The 26,655-nt window shown below is 38.7% G+C and overlaps 1 protein-coding gene across 1 annotated transcript in view; it reads right to left on the reverse strand.

Moving 5' to 3' along the window:
- Positions 1–26,655, reverse strand: part of LOC136877585 (mitotic checkpoint serine/threonine-protein kinase BUB1) — a 402,777-nt gene that overhangs the window by 335,102 nt on the left and 41,020 nt on the right. The window contains exon 3 of the mRNA XM_067151742.2: positions 9,207–9,406. Coding sequence (XP_067007843.2) covers positions 9,207–9,406 — 200 coding nt within the window. The remainder of the gene's footprint in view (positions 1–9,206; positions 9,407–26,655) is intronic.

The following is a 26,655-nucleotide window of genomic DNA, read 5'->3' on the forward strand; positions in this document are numbered from 1 at the left end:
TTGAGGAAATTTTATATCATTTATTGCAGCTACCACAGACTGAAGATTTTGCCATTCCCAGCATATCTGCAGTACCATGGTACTGACCACCATTTCCTAGCCAATGTAATGTTGTTAGTAAATGTTGTTTAGCAGAGAGATTTATTTCTGTTCGTAGGATATTTTAAGCTATGGCCAATATCTATCAAAAGTTCTTCCACTTGTATTGTGCTTAACCTAAAACGTTCATTGTATTCAAATACAGTGTTAAACTGGAAGTTTATTCTTTCCCTGTACAGACGATAGTTTTTCATTTTCATCACCATCACTATCACTACTGCTAGACCAGATATTTATCAAAATGTATCCAAAATAAGCGTATTTAAATAGCACTAGTACATTTATATATTATTGTCCTTTCACTGGTAGAGAATTCTTCTCAATTCGCTAGTAAGTTACAAGTACTAGTACTTTTGTGGAACACGCCTATAAAAATTCACTAGTAATTTGTAAGTATGGAGTAGTAAAGTACAACTGTAGAAAATTCTTTTGTGGAACAGAAACTCTGGTATTTGTACAAGTTACTAGAGAATTTACTTGTAATGTACAAGACCATACTTTTGTGGAACAGGCCCCAGGGGTGGCGTTCCGGCTAGCATATATCGCTATGGGTAGTATCCAGTTATACAGAAAAGGAACAAACATAAAAACTAGAGCATGATTTGCCAACTGACCCTTGCTTTTATCTTCAGTAAATTTCCCCAAATCAACAAAACCATTCACTTGCAACGATTCCGAGTTAAAGCGAATTTCTTCTCCTAACTTCACCTCGTCAAATATCAACATCCCTAAGCGTTCATGTTCCTCCTTTCCATTAAAAAATCTGCTATGGCAGCGGCAGCATGCTCATTTATGCCGTACGAACATTTTAAGCCCTTCACCAAATATCTCAAGTGGGATTCAGAAGGCAAAGGCAGCAAGTCATGATTTAAACAGTGCCGATAACCCTTGGGAGACTATTTTTAAAAGAAGTGCATCAAGAAGAAATTCATCACTATATCTCATTCCTTTTTTACTTTTAGCTTGACATTTCTTAAACATTGTATCGACTATAATTTTCTGTTTTTTGCTGAGAGAACCAAATTGTTTTGACTCAATGAAATTTCTTTGATTTTATATCAGAAATGTCTTTCAAGCAGATGTATCTTAGCTTTAGCGACATTGAGTTGATTTTGCGTTCTACTGAAATTACGTTTCTGATTCTTCAATCTCCTCTTTAATAGCGCAATTGTTTTCCTAGCATCTGCGACATTAGAGCTATCTTCAACTACTGAGCATACAGGTTGATCACTATCACTGATATTTACGACCTGTTCAGGGCTTTTATTAGAGAAATCTCTTCGTGTGGATTGCCTATTCGTGGGGGAGTTGCGTTTCTTAACTGCCTTAGAAATATACTTGGGTAGATTACGAAATATGTGAGGAAATGCTTCTGGTTTTAATTTCCAGACTGTCTTGGTAACTCTACTCTTTCACCATTCACCGTAAACGAGTCTACTTTTACTACAAAGTCATTGCAAAAATGAATGTCACAAACGAAACAGTTATGAGTTAATTTTCGGTATTTTCTGTGGATAGCCTTCTCCCATTTCAGTAAAACACCACTCTCTTTAGGGGGCCTAAAGAAATGCCTACCTGAAGACAATCGATCATATCCAGATCTGCAGCCGGGTACAAAACACGAGGGCATGATGTGATAGTTTCCTCCCGCACTGATATACGTTGCCTTATAGCACAATAGTGACAAAGACCGAGGTGTTTAAAACATAACACTTCTCAAACAACTCAATCGTGAATACACTAATAATGCAAACTGTCAAAACATCTCTGACAGCGACAATAATGAGCAATAAAAATGACTACATCTGAAGGCATATATAACGCGCGCTAATGGCCAAGGGTCACTTGACATCGTAATCGCCTGTGCTGCCACCAAGCGGGTGTCCCACCAACCTCTTGAGCTCTCTTACGGGCGAACGGAGAAGATGTCGCACTTCCTCTTCGATACGCTATGCCTAAACAATCGTTTAATTTTAATGTGATGATGATGCTAGTAGTCTAAATCGAGCCTAAATCCAGGTCATCAGCCCCCCCCATAATGGTACTTAACGCTAGGAAAGTATAACGATGGTATTTCTCATCTTGCACTACTAATCAAAAGTAGTGTAGACTTGCGATATTCCACACATTATGTTACTACGTGCAGGTAATGTAATGTGGACATGTAACGCAGACCTATGGTGTTTCTCACACTATGGCACCATTTTCAGGCAACGCAAACGTATGGTGTTTCTCACACAAGTGTACAAACCACAGGGACTCGTACTATCCCGTGGTGTTCCTCACATAGTGGGTACTAATCATAGGCAAGGCAGACACATGGTGTACCAACCCGGATGCACACACAGTTGTCACTAATCACAAACCTATTGTGTACCAAACATAGTGGTACTACGCGCAAGTTTTCCCTGTGTGATGGTACTAATTAGAAGTAGTACCATGGTTCTGATAAGATCATCCCCCCTTTTAATTGCCTCTTACGACAGGTAGGGGATACCGTGGGGGTATTCTTTGAGTCCCCCACCCACAGGGGATATAATTTTAATGTTATACTGTAATTAAGTAAGAATGCGATACACCTTCAGATATGGCAGAGTACATCACTGATTTCAGGGGATAGTTTATATTTTCTCGCGCCAAGTTAAATTTCAGAAAGGCTTTTCCTGTGTCAATTTGTAGGGAGGAAGTTCTGCCTTTACAGGCACTTGAAATATATTTTCATGACGCATATACAGTTAGGAGACACTGTTCGAAGAAGAAAACTGAAACATTCACCACAGAGGCTCTGGAATGGTACTACTGTATAATTTTTTTTCAGAATGAAATTAAACACGAACCTTCACGTAGTACCGGAAAAATAAACGAGTAGGCCGTTGTGTGAATATTATCAGCGAAAACACAAGTTTTGAATAAACTGACTCCCATTTCATACCGATTTTAATGTGTGTGGGTTTTTCCCAACTTTTACGAAAAATCGGATATAACGGCAATCCACTATAGCAAGTGAATTTTCCTCCGTTATGAATTCTCGCTATAACGGACTTCTGTAATTTGGTTTAAGCACCACTGACACAGATAGGTCTTATGACAATGGAATAGGAAAGGACTAGGAGAGGAAAGGAAGGGACTGTGGCCTTAATTAAGGTGCAGCCTCAGCATTTGCCTGGAATGAAAATGAGAAACCACAAATATCCATCTTCAAGGCTACCAACAGTGAGGTTCAAACCCACCACCTCTTAAATGACAGCTATGTGACTGAAACCACACAGCCACTGGCTGGGCGGCTGCCAAGTTGTACTTAGTCTTAAAACAATAATCACCACCACAATCATCTGTATCACAGTAACTATTAGTGGTAACGCATGGAGAGGAAAATTAATTAGAAGTAATATTCCTAGAATGCAAAGGTACACTACAACATTGTTAAGAGGTTACTGCAGAGTACAAGGGAAAAAAAACTTGTTAAGCGAGAAAACATACTACTGAATACACAAATAAGAACTATCCAATAGGGATATGGAAACTCTAGAAGAGTTTTTTCCGACCCGAGGGTACTTAAACGTTTTGTCCTCTAAAGATGAGAGGAGAGTATTACCGTATAAGGTGTGAAAAACACTACAGAAAAAATATGAAAACATTTTCCATTGGGGCTTATAAAACAACAGTGCACCGAAGGGCATGAAAAGCACCAAATTCCAAAAAAGAGAACATATGAAGAGGAGCCCATAAAAAATCAACATATTATTGTATATAACACTCTTTCGAAACAAATGTTAGTAGAAGCCTGCTATTTTGGACCGGTGGGGTACTGAATATTTCTTGGTCACACTTAGACAATGAATTGGAGCTGACACTGACCATGTGCAACTGCGAGAGAAAGGCCACCATTTTGAATCACAAAACTCTAAGGTGTGAGTCCAATTTCTGAAAGATTTTAATTTTGTCTTCATTACTAAGAAATTTCACGACTTATCATATCCATAACTAGACTATCTCAAGACAAATTTGCACCACGCTGATCAACTTCACGCAATTATGTTCCTAATCTAGATGTAGGCTATCACGTGACATATTTGTCTAGACTCTTGGTGGATTAACCTTTGTTCTATGGGGTTTCTATGAGTCAATATTGGTTGTGTTATAGCACTGGTGGGTGGTTAGGCACCTTTGTTGAACCGTTGTGGCTTAGTGGAGATGGAAATTAGTAATTTAGTATGTATCTGCAACTCTTATACAATTGTTTGATCTTAGTGAGTGTAATTTGTGTTTTCCCGCATAACCTGTAGCTCTGATGTCATCTTTGTTTCCATTAATGATATTGTCAAACTCAATTAAGTTTAACCTACCTTCTATGGTGTTTTTCCTCGGTGGAATTTTCTAAAATTCGAGGATATTGTTGATTTATCACCTTATCATTCTGTGTTGTGGTTGGATGAGCATGTGATTGTCTACCAAAATTCTGTCGCTACTGGAGTTGTCCTACCATTTGATTATGGGATCTCTTAGTGGAGTTACCTCATTTTTCGGCATGTTATCGAGCAAATTCTAGCCACCAACATTATTACCTGCTATGTATATTTTATTTACCTGCTCTCCTGTATGATAGGAAGTGGTCCTGTTTTGCTTGTGTGCGACAGTGTGTATCTGCAGATATCACCCCCTTTTTTTTTAAAAACTCATTGTGGCGAGATCCTTATGGACAACCAGTAGTGTATGATGTTGGGTCATTACTCCATCACCTTGACTTAATTGGGTGTACTATTGTGGAAGGTATGTTTTAGTTTTTTCCTTGCAATGTCGGTTGGTAATATGACTTCGGAATTAAGTATCCTCCTGAAGCTTTAACTAATCTATTCCTATTTGGTACTTCCCTTCATGTTAATGGTGCTACCTTCCATCCTTTTTTCTTTGCTTTGCGTACCTCACTGCAATGGTTGTCAATGACAAACTGTTGCGCTCCCTACACCTGGTAGTACTAGAGGTCTAGAACACATTTTGCCTAGGTTATCCTTAGCTTGGAAATAACATTACCATTAACTCATTTATTGCTTCTTAATGCTTGAGCTCTCGTCTGTAGATGATCTGTTTGGTGTGATCATATTTGAACGTTTCTCTTTTGCTGGGTTATATGAGGTCATGTGTAGGCGATTTTGAACCTGCCTTCCTTGAAAGTTTAATAAATAATTTTGGGTAAATAATGGCAAAGTTAAAAAAAAAAGAAGGAAATATTGGCTCACTACTTTGTGGATCTCAGTCTGTCAGCTTCTAAATTTGTTCATACTTACCTTGGTCATCTTGTTCCTGTTTATGTAAAATGTTTTAGATTGGGAAAATGCATTCGGGTTGATTGTTTAGTCTTACTGTAATTATCTTGTGGTGAGGTAATAGTTCTCTGTTGGAACATATTAGTTATCTTCCTTGTGGTTCCCTGTATTTATGGGAAAACCTTGTGGGACGTTACGTCCATACTTCTCATTCTTCTCTAGCGTTTTAATATGGTAAAGTGTATTTTTTTTCCCTTGTTGAACTATTATGTATTTTCTTTTTTGCTAGGGGCTTTACGTCGCACCGACACAGATAGGTCTTATGGCGACGATGGGATAGGAAAGGCCTAGGAGTTGGAAGGAAGCGGCCGTGGCCTTAATTAAGGTACAGCCCCAGCACTTGCCTGGTGTGAAAATGGGAAACCACGGAAAACCATCTTCAGGGCTGCCGATAGTGGGATTCGAATCTACTATCTCCCGGATGCAAGCTCACAGCCGCGCGCCTCTACGCGCACGGCCAACTCGCCCAGTTATTATGTATTGAACTCTAGTGAAGTTGTGTGCTATTATGTGCTGGGAATTGGATTTGATCGGGGCTGGATTAGTTAGCCTATTTTTTCTAGTGTTATTTAGGTTGGTGGTATACTCTAGACCTGAGTCTATTGACAGTACCTCTAAATTAAGTTTGACTGATGTGATTAATGATTTGAATTTGGTTATTTGTAAATATGCACTCACCAATCTTAGGGTTCCTCCCTCCTTTGTTTTTTTATTTTCCTCCCCTTTTTGCACCTTGTGTTCTTGTACTGTCGGGCGTTTTTAGTTTGATTATATAAAGGATGTAAGAAGCTACATTTCTTAAAATAAGAAACCCGAAAACTAGTACTTCTAATGAAATGCCAATTTCAATGTTTAATGTACAGCCGAAAGAAATTGCTAGGTAAAATTAATTGGAGGAAAGAACAAATGTGGATGCGTGGTGTGTAAACTTATATGAGCTTTATGGTAGACAATCTTCGTAATCTATAATCTTCATTTCCGTATTGACGAAATAGACATAATCTGCAGCAAGTAATCATCACCGTGTGTACTACTGCGACCAAATTGCTAAACTAAATTTGGAATCAACTAAGTTTGAAGATGTGATTCGAATTAGACTATGTACTGCGAATTTCTTCACACCTAGAGTGATATGTGAGGCTCCATTTGCTATAAAGAACTGTGGTGTGTAATCCATAAATTACCGGGCGACTTGGCCGTGCGTGTAGAGGCGCGCGGCTGTGAACTTGCATCCGGGAGATAGTAGGTTCGAATCCCACCATCGGCAGCCCTGAAAATGGTTTTCCGTGGTTTCCCATTTTCACACCAGGCAAATGCTGGGGCTGTACCTTAATTAAGGCCACGGCCGCTTCCTTCCAACTCCTAGGCCTTTCCTATCCCATCGTCGCCATAAGACCTATCTGTGTCGGTGCGACTTAAAACCCCTAGCAAAAAAAAAAACAAACCATAAATTGATGTTATGTGGAAACTGAAAATGTGGTGAAAATTGGCGAACTCTGGCTTTACTATAAGTAATGTTGTTGGACATGATCTAAAGTTTGTACTAGATCTTAAACTACCACCTTATATCAAACAGCCTTACATGCTGGATACTTTGGAGGTTGGACTTGGTACTTGTCATTTTGATTTGGACAATGATTTAGTTTATTTCAGACCACTCTACCATGGATATGTATATGGATAAGCTGTGCTTTCGGGAGGGAGGCTGACACCGAGGTGTCGTATTTATTCATCTTGCCCACCCCCCGCCCCTAACATTTTATTTCTGGGCTAATTGCCATTGAAATTTGTGTCTTATAACCTTCCTTTCTTTCCCTTACTACTTCAAGCTTTATTTATTTCACTACTACTCTGAGCATAGCACTCATAGTCTTGGTTTGAACTTGTTGAAAGTAAAGTTCCTTGTATGTGCTGCTCTCTCCACTGAGAATTTGTTCTGCGATGCTCCGCCCCCTAACCAATTAGAGCTCTCTGCGTTAGTAGCTCTTTCTCGCTCATCATTGCCGTGCGCGTGAGCGGCCATTAAGGTATTGTGAACTGAAGAAGATGCATCGTCAGGGTACCTCGTGTCTTGTGCAAGAGCAGTTTCCAGCCTGCGAGATGGATTACGGCTAAGTAATATTAGTGAGAGGGCACTCTCTCTCTCTCAGTATTGTTCTAGTGTTCTACTTCAACATGGGAACGTCCCCACACTGTATGAGTTAATTATTTTTCTTAGTTGGAAACATCTCATCAACGTGAGTATGCTAGTGACGTTATGGCGTCATCTCTGGCTCAGCGGAATTTTTTCCGTACCTTAATGAAAATGGTCTCCTTTTCGCATTCATCAATTTTGAAAAACTACTGCACTACGTGTGGCGTGTGGGACTCGAAATTGCTTTCACTCTCCTCCTCTCGTCTTAATTTTTTTTAAAATAATTGTATTCTAAATATAATTTGGGTTTGTTGTAACAGAAGTGTCCATAGTATTGATCGTATACTGAAGGTACTGTGATATTGATCTGGGGTGAAGCTGAATTATGATCTCAGTTATGAAAGAAGAGAAAAATTGAAAAGTTACCAAACTATTTTTAATCATGTTTGCTACCAAATCACCCCACTAGGTAAAAGTTTGAACCATTTGAGTTCCAACCAAGAGGACGGAAATGTAATTTAATTCTCTCTGACATTAATTTTATTTTCTTGGTTTTTTCTTTGATTTTAATGTGTAAAATTATGTTTTGCTCTTTCGTAGTTTGGGTCATTGTTACTGTTGTAACTTTTGGTAATGGCTTTGGAACATGGCGTGCGTGGGTTGCTATGATGACCGGTCTTTATTGTATTTGTTGATTAAAAATCATAATATTTCTGCTTTCTCGGAGACTTGCTATCTTGTGTAACGATTCTATTTATTGGATGATTTCCTCTTGCTTTTACGGAATTTTGAGCACGCATTTGAGCTATTAAATTTTAAATATCTGTTTTTAATTCTCACTGTGTGAAGCAGTTGTTGTGATAATTATATCTGGACTGCCGGTAGCCTGTTCCTTTGGCGGAACTCCGTGGTTAAGGAAGTAATATTTTAAAGAATAATAATAAAATAATTATTTTATTTACCCTATTCTTCAGGTATGTTGAGGCCTCCAAAATATTAGCTTATGTTATGACTAGTTCATTTTCCTTTTTGTTTACGTTGGTCAGCCACGATTTGTCATGTTAACTTTTCCTTTGGTATCCTAACTTAATTTATGACTGTTTCTCTTAATTTTCTGGCGTGGACGTTTTCCCTGTTACCAATTTTAAATTTAATTTCCTTTTGAAATAAATCCTGTTATATTTTCTTTAATGAAAAGACATGTTTCTCTTTTACCAGGTACTGTTATTTATCCACGGGCTTACTGAGGCACCTTTCCATCATTTCAGGTAAGTTTCCCTTCTTGTTTATTTTGGTGATGTTTTGAGGGTGTCTGATTACGCTTCCCGTTTTTCTTAATGAACTAGCTCATTTGTCGTACTGCTAGTTTTCCCTTTTACTGCCGTTATCAAAGTCGTTTGACTACGTAATGGGTCAGCGTACACGGTCTGAAAGGGATAGACTATATTATTGTTAAGCTTAATTATGCACCAGTGTTTCTTTGAGTACAAGAAAACTGAAGACTATTCTTTTGAGTTTTCTGAGAGAAAAGTTGAATATCACAAAGAGTAAGACACCAAAGGTTACAAGTGGGCATGGATATTATGCAAATGATATTACAGCAACAAAATGAAAAAAACTTCAGGTAAAAATAACAATAATTTACTTACGCATGAGCAAATTCAAGTTCTTGCAAAGGTTGTGCCTTTCTTTTGATTCCTTCCACGTAAACTTTATCAGCACGTTTGAAGTCTCCACTTCTCTCCAAGGTTTCAGCCCAGTTTTCATAATATATAGCACACTGAGTTCCAATGCCATGTGCATGAACCTGCTTATATAGTTCCAATGGATCTATAGCAAGTTGGTTGAGCTGTAACAAAAGAAATCACATCATTGACAAGCCATAGCAAAAAACCACACACCCACACTCTCTCTCCCTAGAGGGAAACAACAGTAAAGCGTGGTGTGGGGATGTTATCTCATGCCATGTCACAGCAGAGAAATAAAGGAACAAGGCACAATAGTATTTGAATGTCATTGGGAGGACTTAAATAGAAACCCACGTGACTAGTTCAATTCCGGAAGTCCACAGCTGGGAGGAAGAGTGGATATTTCTTTTCACATGAATTGAAACAAAGCTTAATAATTGGTGTTTTCTTGTCTTCAACAGAGGAACACTGATGCTACTGTAGATTAAGTCTAACGGACAGGCAGGGTAGTTTCTAAAGTCTTCACTCTGTATCAGGAACCATTAGATACCCTGCTGTCTCCAGTACACACTTCTATGGCTGACCTTTTACTCCCAGTGCCATGGGGAATTAACCAATTATGGTTAAAATTCCTGGTCCTGTCGGGAATCAAACCGGGACTACTGTGACCAAAGGCCAACACGCTAACCATTTGCCAATCGAGCCGGACATCAACGTAATCTTTAATTAGTTCATGAAGTAAAAGTTAATAATCAAATTCCTATATCCCAATAATATTGCACTTCAAGCCCCTGGCGTGGTTTTGACAGAAATTATAGTAGACAACCTCTTATTCTCAGCATATAAGGACACTTATTCTCCGTACTGCGTAGTACGGAGAATAATACTAATCCACCAGCGGTAAAAGTTCATATAACCATGCTTCAGCTGAAAATTGTAGTGTAGTGTAGATACAGGATATTTAGATAGTGCCGAATATAGCAGGCAAGATACGCGTTATCTTTCGTGTATATCTATTAGAGCGTAGTACTAATAATAATCTGTCTAAGCATATAGCTTTGTTGGTAATCCGAGTACAGTAGTTTTGGGAAATTTCATTTCTGTTTGTGTTTAGTAGTGACATACGGTACCGGTATTGTAATTAGGATACGTCTGAACTTACTTTAATAATATACTGTAGTGTACTGTACAGTAGTATACGAGTAATATCCTATTAGAATTTAGAAAAATATCTTTTTATTGTAAAATATTTGTGTAGTACTTGTGTAGTAGAGGTATCCGTAGAGACTCTTACTAAAATTCTGTTGTTGTAATTAGGATAGGCTTAATTGCAGTTTGGAATTGTGTAGTTCGTGTGTATTCCTTTTGATATTCAGTAATTAACAGCAGTTTTCATCCTGTTAGGGGTTGAGGAAAAAAAAATAGCGTACAACTAAGTAGTAGTGTAGTCTTATATTAATTACCTTATTGTCGTGTGATCTTTGAATACTATCCCAGACAACATATCAATCCGTTCATTTATTTTTTGCAAATAAGTTATTTATTTTTATTTCCATTTTTTCTGTCAAGAATGGCTAAGGAGTGCGAGTGTACGAACTGTGGGTGTGGCGAGGCAATGAGGGGAATGAGGGAGGAGTTGGAGTTTGAGGGAGATAATTAGGATTCTCACAGAAGACAGGAAGATAGGACTCCCTAAAACAATGTACAGGTTACAGTAGGTGTACAAGAGGGAGGGGACGGAAAGGGGGCAGTTGTACAAGACAGGTGGTCTAATATTCCAAGGGGAAGGAGACTGCAGGCTAAGGGCTCTATTCAGGATCAGAATTCAGGACAGATGTCTGTGCGAAATCGGTACGAGTCACTGCAGGTGGAACAACTGAGGGAAGATGAGGGACAGGGAACTGTTGCTGAGATGTGTGGAAGTAGGAAGGGTAATGTACAGTAGAGGATAGGAAAAGAGACGTGGAACAGGGTCATGGGAAGGAGAAAAGGGAGGAGAAAGTACCTTCTGCAGCTATCAGGAAAGATAGGGCTGACCAGGAGGGGAGGGGATCAAATGAGGTGGGTAGGGTTGAGGCTCTGGTCATGGGGGATTCTATCGTTAGACACGTGGGGAAAGTGTGTGGAGGAAAGGGAACCAGGGTAGAGTGCTATCCAGGAATTAGGTTGAGGCAGATGTTGAGGAAAGTAGAAGAGGGAGGAGGGGTAGGAGAAGGTGGTAGTGTTTCACGTTGGTACCAATAACGTAAGGCAAGCTGATATAAGTACCAACATAGCTGGAGATGTGTGGGATGTGGTAAATGCAGCACGGGAGAAGGTTAAGAAAGCGGAGATTGTTATTAGTGGAATACTGTGTAGGAGGGATACTAACTGGAGGGTGATCGGGGATTTAAATGAGGCTATGGAGTGGGTATGTGGGAAACTGGGAGTGAAATTTCTAAATCCTAATGGGTGGGTAGGAGATAGGGATCTGCGCTCAGATGGCCTTCACTTAAACCGCAGTGGTACATATAAGTTAGGAAATTTGTTTAAAAGTGTTATGGGGAGGTACATTCAGAGAAACGAGGTGGCCTAGGGAGTGGTGATAAGGGTACAAGGAACTGGAAGTCATGTAGGGACGAAAAAATGATAGTGCTCAACTGTAGAAGTATTGTAAAGAAAGGAATAGAATTAAGTAATTTAATAGATATATACTTACCTTATATTGTAATAGGAGTTTAATCATGGCTGAGAAATGACATAACTGATGCACAAATTTTCTCACAGAACTGGAGTGCGTATCTTAAAGATAGGATAGGAATGGTAGGAGCGGGTGTATTCATTCTGGTGAAATAAGAATTTGCAAGCTACGAAAAAGTTAAAGACGCAAACATGAAATTCTAGATGTGAGGCTCATCTCTAAAAAGATAATAGGCAACTTGATGCCTTTGGAGTGTACAGACCGGGAAAGGGTAGCACTGACGCTGATTCAGTATTATTTGATAAGATAATCAGCTATGTAGGAAACGACATAGCAGATCTGAATTTACCTGATGTCAATTGGGAAGGAAATGTGAACGACAGAATGCATGACCAACAAATGGCAAATACGTTAATATGGGAAGGACAGCTGGTTCAGAAAGTGATGGAACTAGAGGGAAAAATATCCTGGATGTGGTGCTGATAAAACCAGATGAGCTCTATGGAGAAACTAAAGTAATAGATGGTATTATTGATCATGAAGCTGTTTTTGTCATAGTTAAAAATAAATGTGATAGAAAGGAAGGTGTTACAAGTAGGACTATTAGGCAGTACCATATGGCTGATAAAGCAGGCATGAGGCAGTCTCTAAAAAGTAACTATGATCGGTGGAAAACTGAATAAAAATGTAAACAGATTCTGGGATGGGTTTAAAGCAATTGTTAAGGAATATGTAATTAGGTTTGTACCTTTAAGATGGTAAGGAATGGTAAAGATCCACTATATTATAACAGAAGTAAAGAGACTAAGGCGGAGGTGCAGACTGGAAAGAAATAGAAATGGCTGTGGAAGGAAGGGAAAAATTGAAGGAACTTATTAGAAAATTGAATCCAGTAAAGAAGGCAGCCAAGGATAACACGATAGCAAGCATAATTGGCAGTCATACAAATTTTAGTGAAAAATGGAAGGGTATGTATAGGTATTTTATGGCAGAAACTGGTTCCAAGAAGATCATTCCAGGAATAATTAATGAACAAGGGGAGTGTGTGTGTGAGGATATTGAAAAGGCAGAAGTATTCAGTCAGCAGTATGTAAAGATTTTTGGTTACAAGGATAATGTCCAGGTAGAGGAGGAGACTAAGGCTAAAGAAGAAGAGGGGAGGGGATGAAATGAGGCTGGTAGGGTTCAGGCTCTGGTTATGAAGGATTCTATTGTTAAACATGTGGGGAAAATACGTGCAGGAATGGAAACCAGGGAAGAGTTATCCAGGAATTAGGTTGAGGCAGATGTTGAAGAAAGTAGAAGAGAAGGAGGGAAATGAGATGGTGGTAGTGTTTCACATTGGTACCAGAAATGTAAGGCTAGCAGGTATAAGTAGCAGCATAGAATCTAAAGGATAATATAATAAAGCTACCTATTCAATACTTTCCACTTTTAATGGGGTGTGAATCTACATGAATGTATTGTAACGTGTTGGTGGGGTAAATAAATAATTAAATGAGTACAGAACCTGGTAGCAACCTATTTCCAAGATTCATTAACTTAGCACTACAATTACAGATTTACACACGCACAGACAATAGCCGAGATTACAACTTACACAAGTACACTCACTCACACAGTTCGCGTTCTCTTAGTTTCTCATGTCCCATCTACAATGACACACACACACACACACCCACACACACGGAGTCATCGATTATTTACAGTACACTCTCTCGGTCACACTTGTTAGCACTGTCACGGTCCACAGCAGGTCGGGATAGTATCCGCTGTTCACTCAATCCGTCGAACACTGTTCGCAGTCCGCACACGTCGGCACCCAGTGTTCCCTTCACGCTGCTCCAGAACACTCCAGGTTCTCCTCCAGCAGCCAGCCTCAATGGACACACACACACGGGCGCGCGCGACATCAGGAAAACAGGAATGAGTCCTCGGCTCCAACGGGCAGATACTCGAACAGGCTGACATCTCAGCCCAGGTTATAACTGACTGCGCTCTTCGCTCACTCACTAACTGCAGGCAAGTAACTGCTCTTATATACCTGCGCCAGCCCTTATAGAACAGCCCGGATGCTCAAATGAATCCAGGAACCTCGCGAGATGGAAGACTTCAGATTAACAGTCGAGTAATTTCCATCGTCCCAAGCGGCGCGACCACGGACAGAAGAAAGAAGGGCCCGCCCATCACTTAATCACTGCTTGTGATTGGCGTGGTCGAGCATAAAGGGGACGGGGCTGATATGGCCGATAGCAAGTTGGCATGGCGGACGCTAAAACCCTTACAGTATGTAGACCTATCAGGTCAGGTACATGTTTCACCCATTATTTGGGCATCTTCAGCCCGTAGACAACCTTTAGGTCAAGGTTTGGGACCTTTTTAACCATATATAGTATACAAACGTTAATTTCGTAAGAACATGCCACGATAATTTTAAAAATGTGAACAGAACATAACTGTGGGTAATAAATTAATGGTGTTTTAACACAATTAAAACTTGTCAGTCCTATTCTATCTAACTTGACGTATGTCAAACTAATATGGATCTTCTTCCTCTATCATAAGTTTTGGGTAAAGAGGATATTACAAACCGGGGTTCATTTGACCCTCCTATAAAATTTCATGTTCTTGACGTACTGTAACTAATGTCAGAATGTGTTGTCAACCACAAGTGGAGATTTAGAACCGATTGTTATATATAGACTGGTCAAGAACGTTGTTTTGAATGAAACTAAGCGCCGTGACTTCGGATCTTATGTAACAACACGGAATTGTAAAGAGTACAATATTAGGCTGTTTCTTAGTAGTAGGCTGCTGCTTAATTAAGAAGGAGCATCCTAGATACTTGATACAGTCTTGAATGAATCATTTCCATTGATATCTGTAATGAAGTAAAAAAGTAATTTTAATTAAGAAGTTAATGCAGGCGTTGTGACAAAATGTATTAAACTAACCCTCATAACTGTAAAATGACTTACTTGTTCAATTCATACAAGGTGGACCTGCCTGTTCCAGCAGCGCCTATCTTATTAACATTTCTACTCCTGGAGTTGTATTGGTGCGGTAATGGAGGGGCGGGTCATGGAGGTAGAGAGGGGTTAGACTGGTCTGCGGGCGAATGTGCTATAGCTGGAGGGGAGTTTCTAGAAGCGATATGGGCGGGCTTAACATTTGGCATGGTGGACGTAGCATTTGAGTGTGGAAACTTACTGTATATAATTGACGGATTTTGATTTTATTGGAATTCACAACGTTAATGAATCTAGGTGTTAATTCGTACAAAGGATTTTTAATTTCATTGACTCAACTCCAAGGAGAATTGCGACAGTGATAACGAAGTGCATGCATTAAGATTCTGAAAGACGAGGTTATGCAGCAGAGATATTTACGTGGAATGCCAAGACAAGACTACAGATTTACGAATTACTCAATGGTGAGTAACTATTATTATTACATTCTCACACCATCATAATGAGCATAGGCCTATGACGAATTTAACAACACGCAACAGCTGTTGATATGTAGGCATATTTACTTTTCAAAGAGATAAGGTTATGTTAGCTCACAATCATGGGATACATTATTGGAATGGTATTATTATTATTATTATTATTATTATTATTATTATAATACACAATAAAACACACCACACAGGCCTACAAGAGCGGCTGGTGCAGGTCGATTCATTCTGTAAATACATGAATTTTGCTCACGGTGATACATTATTTTGCAGGTATGCCACAGACATTTCGAAGTCAGTGATATTTTATGGGAAGTAACTGGTACTGATCCTCAGAAAAAACTTTCAACTACTCCTCTTCCAAGACCATGATTGTCAGAGAATGCAGTGCCTTATTTTTTTCCGAACTGCCCATCTTATTTATCAGCACATTCTGGCAGGTGAAGAGAAGATCCAGGCAAAAAGTAGAATAGAGAGAGAAGCAATAAAGAGAGTCACTGATGATAGTATTAGCAACCATACCTCATAGACAGACAGAACTGCAATCAACAATCGTACACAGTTGAAAAGTACAATTAACATGTTGTTACCTGATGGTTGTTGTACTGTGATGAAGGGAATGTAAGTAATTTTTCTGCACGTGGATACATCAAGGCAACCATACTGGAATAGGATATGGCCTTTATTCTAAAGGGGTTTTATTAAAGTATAAAATATTTCTAATGTATAAGTGGACAAAATTACTACCAGTACTACAAATGCAATACCGGTATATTCTTTAGTTACAAAACTTCATAGCTGCATTACAAGGAATGAGTGTAACTGTGCAGAATGATACAAGAAATAAGTTAATTCTACTCCGAGTTGGTAAATTGAACACCGAGGGTGATGACCCCCACAGTTAATTTAATAGTCACAGTTAAAACTTTGCTTAGTTCATAAAGGTGTATGTTAATGATTTTCATGTTATTTGTTTAAACTTCTGTCTGGTATCTCCTCACACTTACAAAATTATGGCCGGCCCTGTGGTGAAATGATATCATGCCTGCCTCTTACCCAGAGGACCCAGGTTGGATTCCCTTCTAAGTCAGTGATTTTTACCTAGATCTGAGGACTGGTTCAAGGCCCACTCAGCCTACGTGATTACATTTGACAAGCTGTCTGACCGTCATATAGCGGCCCCGGCCTAGAAAGCTAAGAATAACGGCCGGAAGGATTCGACGTGCCGAACACAAGACACCTCGCAATCTGCAGACCTTTGGGTTTAGCAGCGGTTGCTTGGTGGCCCAAGACTCTTCAGGGCTGCTGCGCTGTGCGGTTTTTTGCAAATTTATGAGACTTAGTAGCAATTTAACTTTGCCAGATATCAATACTTTTAAAAGAGTGGGCACCAGTCTGAATGGTAGTCCAATATTACATACTTCCTGGAAAACATATAGTTCAAGATTTTGAACAGAATGACAAATTTACAACATAGATAGTAGATGAAATTCTCATTAAACCATGGCTAAATGGTTAACGTGCTGGCCTTTGGTCACAGGGGGCCCGGGTTTGATTCCCAGCAGGGTCGGGAATTTTAACCTTAATTGGTTAATTTCACTAGCACAGGGGTTGGGTGTATGTGTCGTCTTCATCATCATTTAATCCTCATCACAACGCGCAGGTCGCCTACGGGAGTCAAATCAGAAAAGACCTGCATTTGGCGAGCCGACTTGTCCTCAGACACTCCCGGCACTAACAGCCATTCCATTAAACCATACATGAACTTCGAGGAAACATTGTAGGCTCATGTGCAAATATTGCCAGTGACGCTACATCAGCTTAGATGTTAAGCCTAAGCAAATATAATATGTACTGTGCGAGTTAGCCATGCGGTTAGGGGCGCGCGGCTGTGAGCTTGCATCCGGGAGATAGTGGGTTCGAATCCCACTGTCTGCAGCCCTGAAGATGGTTTTCCAAGGTTTCCCATTTTCACACCACGCAAATGTTGGGGCTGTACCTTAATTAAGGCCACGACCGCTTCCTTCCAACTAGTAGGCCTTTCCTATCAAATTGTCGCCATAAGACCTGTCTGTGTCGGTCCAACGTATATATACACACATACACACACAGGTGCCAGTCTTCTTTTAAGATCATGTAATGCTTATCTAGTGCCTATTTAAATTGAAATATTTTTGTAACTTCCTGTTGTGCTGTTAACAATTCGACCTAACTAAGTTAACATTGTAAAATGCTGTCGTGTTGTACAACTCTGTGCTGTTTATTTTTAATGGCAGAGTTGCTAAAATATGGTGATAACAGTATAATTCAATATCCTATAAAATTAAAATGCTCTTTGTTAATAAATACATTATTCCATTGCAAAAAATATTAAAATCATGTGTGTTTGACAATGCTCTGCGTTTCTCTGCATTGTCATCACCACCTCAGCGTGACGTCAGCCCTCTGTTGTTAGGTCTTATTATCTAGGAGGTGTTGGTTTGATTGCCTTGGTTTGGCTTATTAAATATTCTGACCTCCTTGTAGGCAAAATTACTGTAGCTTACCACTAGATTCCATGACCCATCCTCTGTATGATAAATTTTTACTCAGTTCTCTGATATTTTATTTCCCTGTTATTTTATGTTAATTCTTGGGAACATTCAGTTAAAGTCATGTCCCTTTTCTTAGTATATAATTGTAACCTTAATTCAAATATTTTAAGATCAAGGTATATTAGACCTAATTCAGTTCTTCAAATATGTATTAGTAATTTACTTCCACATGAGGAAGAAGGTGTAATATTTTAGTAGTACTATTTTGTAAATCTTCAAAAGTCTATGCCAGAAATGGTAAAAGAACTAAACTCAAGTTAACATCACTTGTGGTTTCAACCTTGAAATTAAAATTGGGGAAAAATTCTCCTGTCATTGTGTTTGTACTCACTATTACCCCATGAATTTTCAAAAACCTTATTTAAGAAGGGAATTGGAAACCCGTTTTGAAGCTAAGGAAATCCCTAATGTGTGATAAGACCAGTTTGGTTTCTGATTATCTACTGAACTGTACTTGTTCCCTCGCTTGCTGCTTTCTTGTTCCTGTTGCAGCTATGTGTGCACCCCTCTTGAAGCTGCTGTTGCAAGAAGCAGAGCTGGACTAGTGCATCTAAAATCTGTGTCATTGGAGCTCAACTTTTGGTGCTGCATTCTCTCAAGTCATGTGTCTGTTTACCCACCTGGTGCGTTAAGCACTGTGCTTACTGACCGTTTGTACACCGTCTTCCTGCACATTGAACAGTCCCTGCTATGCCCTGTGCTGCTCTTTCGATGCCATCTACTGCCAAGTAAGACTATTCCAAAAATTATTCATGGTTGCATGAAATTAACTATACTTGACGTTGTGGATAGACATTGATGCTACTACTGTCATCTCTTAATTATTGAACTTGCCTTGGTGAACTAGACAAGGCACATTCGACACTACTGTGTCACTACTGTGTCACTACTGTGTTCAGCGTATGCGGTATCTACTTCTAGAGAATGTTACTGAACTCATGATGTTACCTCTTGGCCCCCTGGTGTCCTTCAGGCGGGGGTGCTGTGACGATATGACAGTATCAACACATTTAATTCGAATCTGACTAAATTTGAGAGAAGCAATATAAATTAATTACGTGTCCGTTTGGCAAGGCTCATCTTATATGATAAATGCATTGAGCGCTTAGCATTTCTCCATCGGCAATATGTGTATCGGACTGCAAAGCGTACTCTTGACGCATTCTGTCCATGAACTGCGGAACTAGTATTGTATACGAACTGATCTCCAGGGAGCACAAGCATTGCAAGAATAGACTACTTCGCGCAGCCTAATACGGAAGGAGACAGTCTGCTGTTAGAACTGCTAACGAATAGACGCCTTTGGTACCATGTCTGGCTTCCCATCTTCTAACATGATGAAACAACCAACCGGGTTCGGTTAAAATGGATATTAAACTCCATCAAGAGATGCTAATGTATATCCTTTTTATAAATGTTAATATATTGCAACACAGGTGTTATAATTCTTCTCTGTGAGTGTTACTAATACATGGGTCAATAATGGTAGGTTACCTTGGATTTCTCGCTACGATGTAAGTACTCATTTTATGAATTTCTAATGTTGATGTTATTTTATCTTTATGTGTTGTTTAATTTATTTTGGTGTACTTCTTGTAATAAGAATTCTGTATTGGTATTCACTTTGGTACAACGTTTAAGCTTCAAGTAGGTGCCAGGTAAATGATATGCTATTATTGACTGGTATCTTTGAAATTTTCCTTGCCTTTCTAAATTTTATTTGTCCCAATAAATAGAGTTCATTTTCCGCTTGTTTGGCATGTGTTTCATGGTATTTCCTTGATGTGTGTGTTGTGGCTATTAAAAATTTATTGCGAGACTTGGCAGTATCGGTGCTTATTTTCATTTTGTCATTCTTATCTGATGAACTGATATTCATTTGGTATGTTTCGACTCCATTATACCCGGGTATTGACCCACGTGCAACGTAATCACTATTTATCACAGTTTTTAAAAATATTATTCTCATCTATGTATTAGTTTTCGTAGATGTTAAATTCACTTTTGGGTATTGTATATTAGACTATATATGCTAGGCTCATAGGGTCGCTTATCTCTCTAATTCATGTTTCGTAACAATATTTAAAAATTAAGAAGGTTCCTCCTATTCAATACAAATATATTTATTAATGTCAAAGAATCACACATCGTTCAAATGAGGTACTAGTTTCGGCACCAGATATGTGCCATCATCAGCCACAAAGTCAAATCAGGCAAACACAATAAAACCCTAAAACAACTTTATACACACTATAATATCTGCATGGATGAATATGAAATATGGTAGATGAAGTTACATTCCATTTTTGAATCCGTTAAAATGATGACTCCGTTGTTGTATACTCATGGCGGTTTGTCCAGCTTATATATAACTTTAGTTTTCTAAAACTGTTCAATTACGCTGTGAGGTTTGTCATATGAAGTTGACACTATGTGTGTTCTGTAGTTTGGTTCCAGAAAATAAACGTAAACATGAACTTGGTAAGATCCAAAGAATTAATTCCCACTTCAATATGGGTTGAGGAACCTGGGGAAGAAATTAGAAGTCGAATTAGGCAAAAGATCGGAAGGAGAGTAGTCTTGGGCCGGTGTCTAAATTTATTGATTATCTGTTCTATAAATTATCTGCTGTAACCGTTCTCACTAAAGAAAAATCTATAACTAACGTTTCATCTACTTTTACATTCAACAATGGTACCCATCAAATCACCAATGTTTTTCGAAAACATAATGTAAAAATCTTCTTCAGAACTCATAATAGGACCTCAGAAATTATACATAATTCAACATCAGTCAACACCTCTAACAGATTTTCCAAATCTGGAATCTATAGATTGAAGTGTATCGACTGCAGCGCCTCCTACGTGGGACAAACAGGACGCAACTTCATAACCAGATATTCAGAGCACGTCAACGTGGTAAGATATAACAAGTTTTCTGCTATAGGCCAACACATTCACGACTCTAATCATAAGTTTACTGATATAGAACATGATTTTGAAATACTTCAAATAGCAAACAAAGGGCCAATTATAAACATCGTCGAAAATTGTTTCATTCATTGCGATCAATATTTCAACCCTAACTATAATTTAAATGAAATTTCCGAGAAAACTAATATTCTTTATGATCTCTTGCTAAAATGGCTAAGAAATATTAGACCACCTAAAAACAATTCGATCTTTCAAACCATACGCAGTACATATCCACATAATTTACCCCCACTACCACATCCTTCTGCTCCACCTTAGCTCCGTGACAGTTGCTCCACCTCTACCCCTCCCCTCTCCTCCCTTACGCCGCGCCCCTGAACCTTATAATTTCATCCATCAGTCCAGCTCTGTCCGCCGATCACTCAGGCTGCTGAAGGTGAGTTCGTATCTAGTATTCTCTGGGTTTTTCTAGACTTCTCTTTTTGATCTTTCTTTCCGATCTTTTGCCTAATTCGACTTCTAATTTCTTCCCCAGGTTCCTCAACCCATATTGAAGTGGGAATTAATTCTTTGGATGTTACCAAGTTCATGTTTACATTTATTTTCCAGAACCAATCTACAGAACACAGTGTCAACTTCATATGACAATAAACCTCACAGCATAATTGAACAGTTTTAGAAAACTAAAGTTATATATAAGCTGGACAAACCGCCATGGGTATACAACAACGGAATCATTTTAACGGATTTTAAAATGGAATGCAACTTCATCTACCAAATTTTATTTTATATTCATCTGTGCAAATGTTATAGTGTGTTTTTAAAGTTTTTATAAAGTCATATTTCATATTCATCCATGCAGATGTTATAGTGTGTATAAAGTTGTTTTAGGGTTTTATTGTGTTTGCCCGATTTGACTTTGTGGCTGATGATGGCACATATTTGGTGCCGAAACTAGTACCTCATTTGAACGATATGCGATTCTTTCACATTAATAAATATCTTTGTATTGAATAGGAGGAACACTCTTAATTTTTAAATATTATAATCCCACTTCAATACGGATCATGAAATTTCTAAATATTCATGTTTCGTAAGTTTTTGATTATCACTTATTCTGTAAATTATACTTCACATTAAGTAGGTTTACTTCTTGATTATATTTTCTAAAGTAATATTCTAAGAAAGTCATTTTAAAATAATATTTTTTCATCGGTGACTTTGGACAGCCCTTAGTGCAAGGTATCTAACGTTCGTGGTTCTTACCTTTCTTCACACATTATTGTATTATCTCAAACTTGCCAGTTATGTAACTAGGTCATTGTTGTCTTATCTTGGGACATTCTCATTCTTGTGTGGTGTGATAATTGCTTTCATCTGAATGTGAGATCGTGTTTGACTCTCCTTTTATGCTGACACCTTGTGTTACGGTACTGCCTCGGAGGAATGTTTTGGTGATTTGAGTTTAAATTTTTCTAAAGTTGCGCGTGCCAGTAATTAATATTTTCGTCAGGATATGTTTATGTTTTAACATCATGTGAGGAGTTGTGGAACAATGTTTCCGTGGGTATTGTGGGTAAATGATCCTTTTGTTCTTTTTTCATTTTGCTAGTGGCTTTACGCCGCACCGACACAGATAGGTCTTATGGCGACGATGGGATAGGAAAGACCTAGGTGTTGGAAGGAGGCGGCCGTGGCCTTAATGAAGGATCCTTCCATGGGGGTTTGTCAAAAGCCACTCAAAGTTATTCAATCTACCTTTCATTCCCAATAAGAATTTTATTTTTATTTAATATAATGTATTCTAATAACTTGAAAGACAAGCTAAGTATTGGTGCACCATTTTTATTTATTAATGGAAAGGTATTATACATTTTTAAGAAAACTATATTCCAATTTTTAATTTCACCTATTTAATCATTTTATTTATATTATGATCTTCTGTTTGCTTATATCTTACGAGTTTCCTTTTAAGAGATTTATGTAAGAGTTTAACATTTTATTTACTGAAAATTGTTTAACTTAAGTTTTTAATTATTGAAATTTGGATCGCGTTTTTTTTTTTTTTTGTTAGCTAAGTAGTTCCCTAAAATCCTAGACCTTTTCTTTATGTGTGATGGGCCTTCAGTCCATTTCCAGGCTTCCACGCTGGTATGCAAGTTATTTTTCTGAGTTGCTGTATTATATTGTTTGTTTTCCATCCTTTGTGCACGTTACTTTATGGCGTTATCTACCCTAACATTCTCTCTGTCATAGCTTGGAGTGCGCTGCATCCCTATGAGAGTCAACATCTATATTATAAGTGGTATGTTCCGAGCCGTCAGTGGAGAGATTGAGTGGAATGGCAATTTTGACAAATAAGTTTGAGTGGTGTCTTTAAAAGTAGGAAAGATCACAATATGAATATAACGTTGGAATTCAAGAAGACAAATTGGGGCAAATATTCCTTTATAGGAAGGGGAGGTAGGGATTGGAATAACTTACCAAGGGAGATGTTTCAGAAATTTGCAATTTCTTTGAAATCATTCAAGAAAAGGCTAGGAAACCAGCAGATAGGGAATCTGCCACCTGGACGACTGCTGTAAATGCAGATTAGTAGGGATTGATTTAATATTTTGTTGCCGAATAAGGGCCGTTCTACCACCTACTGGTAAAGTAGTGCGTAACTTGCCCTCCGCGTAAAATTGTGTTTCCGTTCAACCACTCCCAGGTCGCGCTATCTGCAGCATTAATCGTAGTTACCCGGCGCGTAATTTAACGGGCACTTCGAGGGCCCGATAAGACTTTACCTGCCAGGCAAGTTTCAAGAGCTGAACATTATCAGCTGTATTTCTGGTGACATACAACTTAAATTAGCTTAGTATACTGAAAAAAGCATAATACTGTAACAGTGATCAATAATGTATTGCAGGATTTTGAACATTAATGCTTCCCTTGACCCAGAGTTGCAATGGTCACGCCAGCCTCTCACAATGGTAGCGTAGGGAACACATTTTATACGTCAAGTTTTCACGAAGAAACTCTAAAAGGATATAAAAACAAAACCTATTTGGAAATCATTTCAAATGGCCTTTAATTTTTCTACTTTTTCAGTTTTCAGACACCAGGTATAACTTAGAACTTAGAGTATGTATCCCATTTACCCCAAGCCTTCTCGTAGTGTAATGGCTAATGCGCTCATTTCATAATACAAGGTATGCAGGTTCGAGTCTTTATTATGACGAATCTTTAGTTTCATTATTAGCGTAGTATTAATCTGCATGCCTCTTCATACATTCTTTTGTTAATAATTCATTTCATTGAAATGTTTAATCAAAATATTATGTCTAGTGTACTAGGAAAAAGCTTTATATGTGTGATACTTATAGAACGTGATGTTATGATTAATATAGCATATAGGACTGTCACCCAGGAAGCAGATTCCCTATAGTTGTTAACATAGCCTTCTTGTAAATGATTTCAAAGAAATTGGAAACTATTCTATTCCCGAATTCGTCTTCCTATGAATGGATATTTACCCCGATTAGTTCTTTAACAGTACCTTCCAACTTTTATCTTCATAAAGTTAAACATTAGAATGAAATGCATTATCAATAAATGGAATAAATCACAGAAGCCTGCAGATAGAATGCTCAAAGGCAATAAGTCCGTAAGGAAGATGTGTGTGTGTGTATATACGCATATGGAAGCATGTCAAAAAGAGTTAAGAACAACGGCAGGGAACAAAAATAAAGGTTTAAATGTAAATTAGAAAGACGATGAAAACCTGCGTACCTTCTATTACGAAGCGGGCGACTTGCCCAATCTACTACGAGAATACTTTTCAGAAACGCTGCCCTACACGACATATTATAACCGGCATAAGAAATTGTAATATCAAGATTTTAATCCCAATTAGGTATCGATTTTGAAGCTCATAGATTAAAATCATAAAAGCCCAACATAAATCGTTGTCCATAACTCTTAAGACTCCCCTTATTAGGCTTTTTTGTGATAATCAGCAGGTGCAAGCACAGAAACATAAGAATCTAAATGAGCTTCATACATCTGACGATATATAGCACCACACTCGAAAGCAAGAAGTCGCTGAAAATCAGTCCAGCTAACTCTGCATATCGGTCTCGAGCTCTGGGTAGCTACCCAGTGCTTGCGCGGAGGTGGTTGCACGCAAGGCCAAGTACCAGCTGATTTACACCCCCAGGCAGCTGCCAGCCCCTTTACCAGCAGATGGTAGAACCGGCCCTAAGACCGTTCTACATCAACTGATGTAATGGGAGTATATTTCAAACAGACTGTCTAAATAGACTGTTTAAATAGACTGTCTAAATAGACGTACTTCTACAGTTACAGAGAGAGTACTTTTTAACATTGAGAAAATTTCTCATTTTCTGGAATCCTAGATCTCCACACATACCAGTAATAAGCTTGCACTTTTTCACAATGCAGCCAATTGTAATAGCACATGCTCATTCTGAAGAGTGTATCTTAAAAAAGAGAGAGAGAGGGGGGGGGAGGAAAGTTAATAGATATACCAATTTATAGACTTAAAAGGCAAAAACATACCTTAAACCTTAAGTGCAGAAACAATGAAAACAGGCAAAACTAAAATTAGCTCTGTCATTTCCAAATATGGCAAAACATGTTTTTGCCCGGATAAGTCCTTCACATCAACAAAAAAGGCATTTTGCCAAACATCCGGACTGTAGTGAACACGTGCCTAGATCACTGGCAAATTAGTACACCATAATGTCAAAATGTGACGCACAGAAAACTTATGAATGCAAGTCAGCTTTAATGCTTCTGCGACTTTAGAAACCTCAGGTATTTGCCAAATCTACAATCTAACAATTTTGAAATTATAAGATCGGAACTGAAGAAAAAAAATCTCCATAATTGGACTACATGTAAAACAGATGCATAAATGACTAACATCTAGTACAGAAAGTGCACAACAGAGCACATAAAAATATACCCTCAAACACAGAATATTAGTAGAACTTCATAAATCACCCATACAATTTCAAGTAATGCATATACGAGGGCAGATCAGAAAATAAGTTGCACTTCCCAGTTATGGCCATTTATTACACCACCGATACAACAGCAACATGACTATAACGACATACACTGTAACATTACTTTTCCACATAGTTTCAAAGAGACTCCAAACATTTCTGCGAACCACTCTGAGACAACGGCCTTCACCTCCTCATCGGTCTGAAAACGTCGACCACCGAGCTCCGTTTTGAGCTTACCGAACAGATGAAAGTCACATGGCACTAGGTCGGGACTGTAGGGTGGATGTTGCCAGACCTCACTTGAAACGCTGCAAGCAGTTCTGTCGTTTGGCGGGCCTTGTGACGTGTTGCGTTATCGTGCAACAAAATCACACCGGTGCTTCTCTTTAATCGCTTTACGCAACCGGTGCAACGTTTGACAATATGACGACCGGTTGATGGTCGTTCCTTTTGGGATGAATTGCACGTGCAGCAAACCCTCTATGTCAAAGAACACTGTTGCCATACCCTTACCGGCTGAAGGTTGAACCTCGGACATCTTTCGTTGTGGTGATGAGGGGTGCACCCATTCCATTGATGTTCGCTTCGTTTCGGGGGTGAAGTGGTGGACCCACGTTTCGTCGCCTGTGATGATTCGCCGCAGAAACCTGTTGCCGTCTGCGGCATAGCATTGCAAAAATGCCAGGGAGGATAGGAAACGCTGTCCCTTGTGCTCATCGGCGAGG

The sequence above is a fragment of the Anabrus simplex genome, chromosome 7 (assembly GCF_040414725.1).
Source record: "Anabrus simplex isolate iqAnaSimp1 chromosome 7, ASM4041472v1, whole genome shotgun sequence".
Taxonomy (NCBI): Eukaryota; Metazoa; Arthropoda; class Insecta; order Orthoptera; family Tettigoniidae; genus Anabrus; species Anabrus simplex.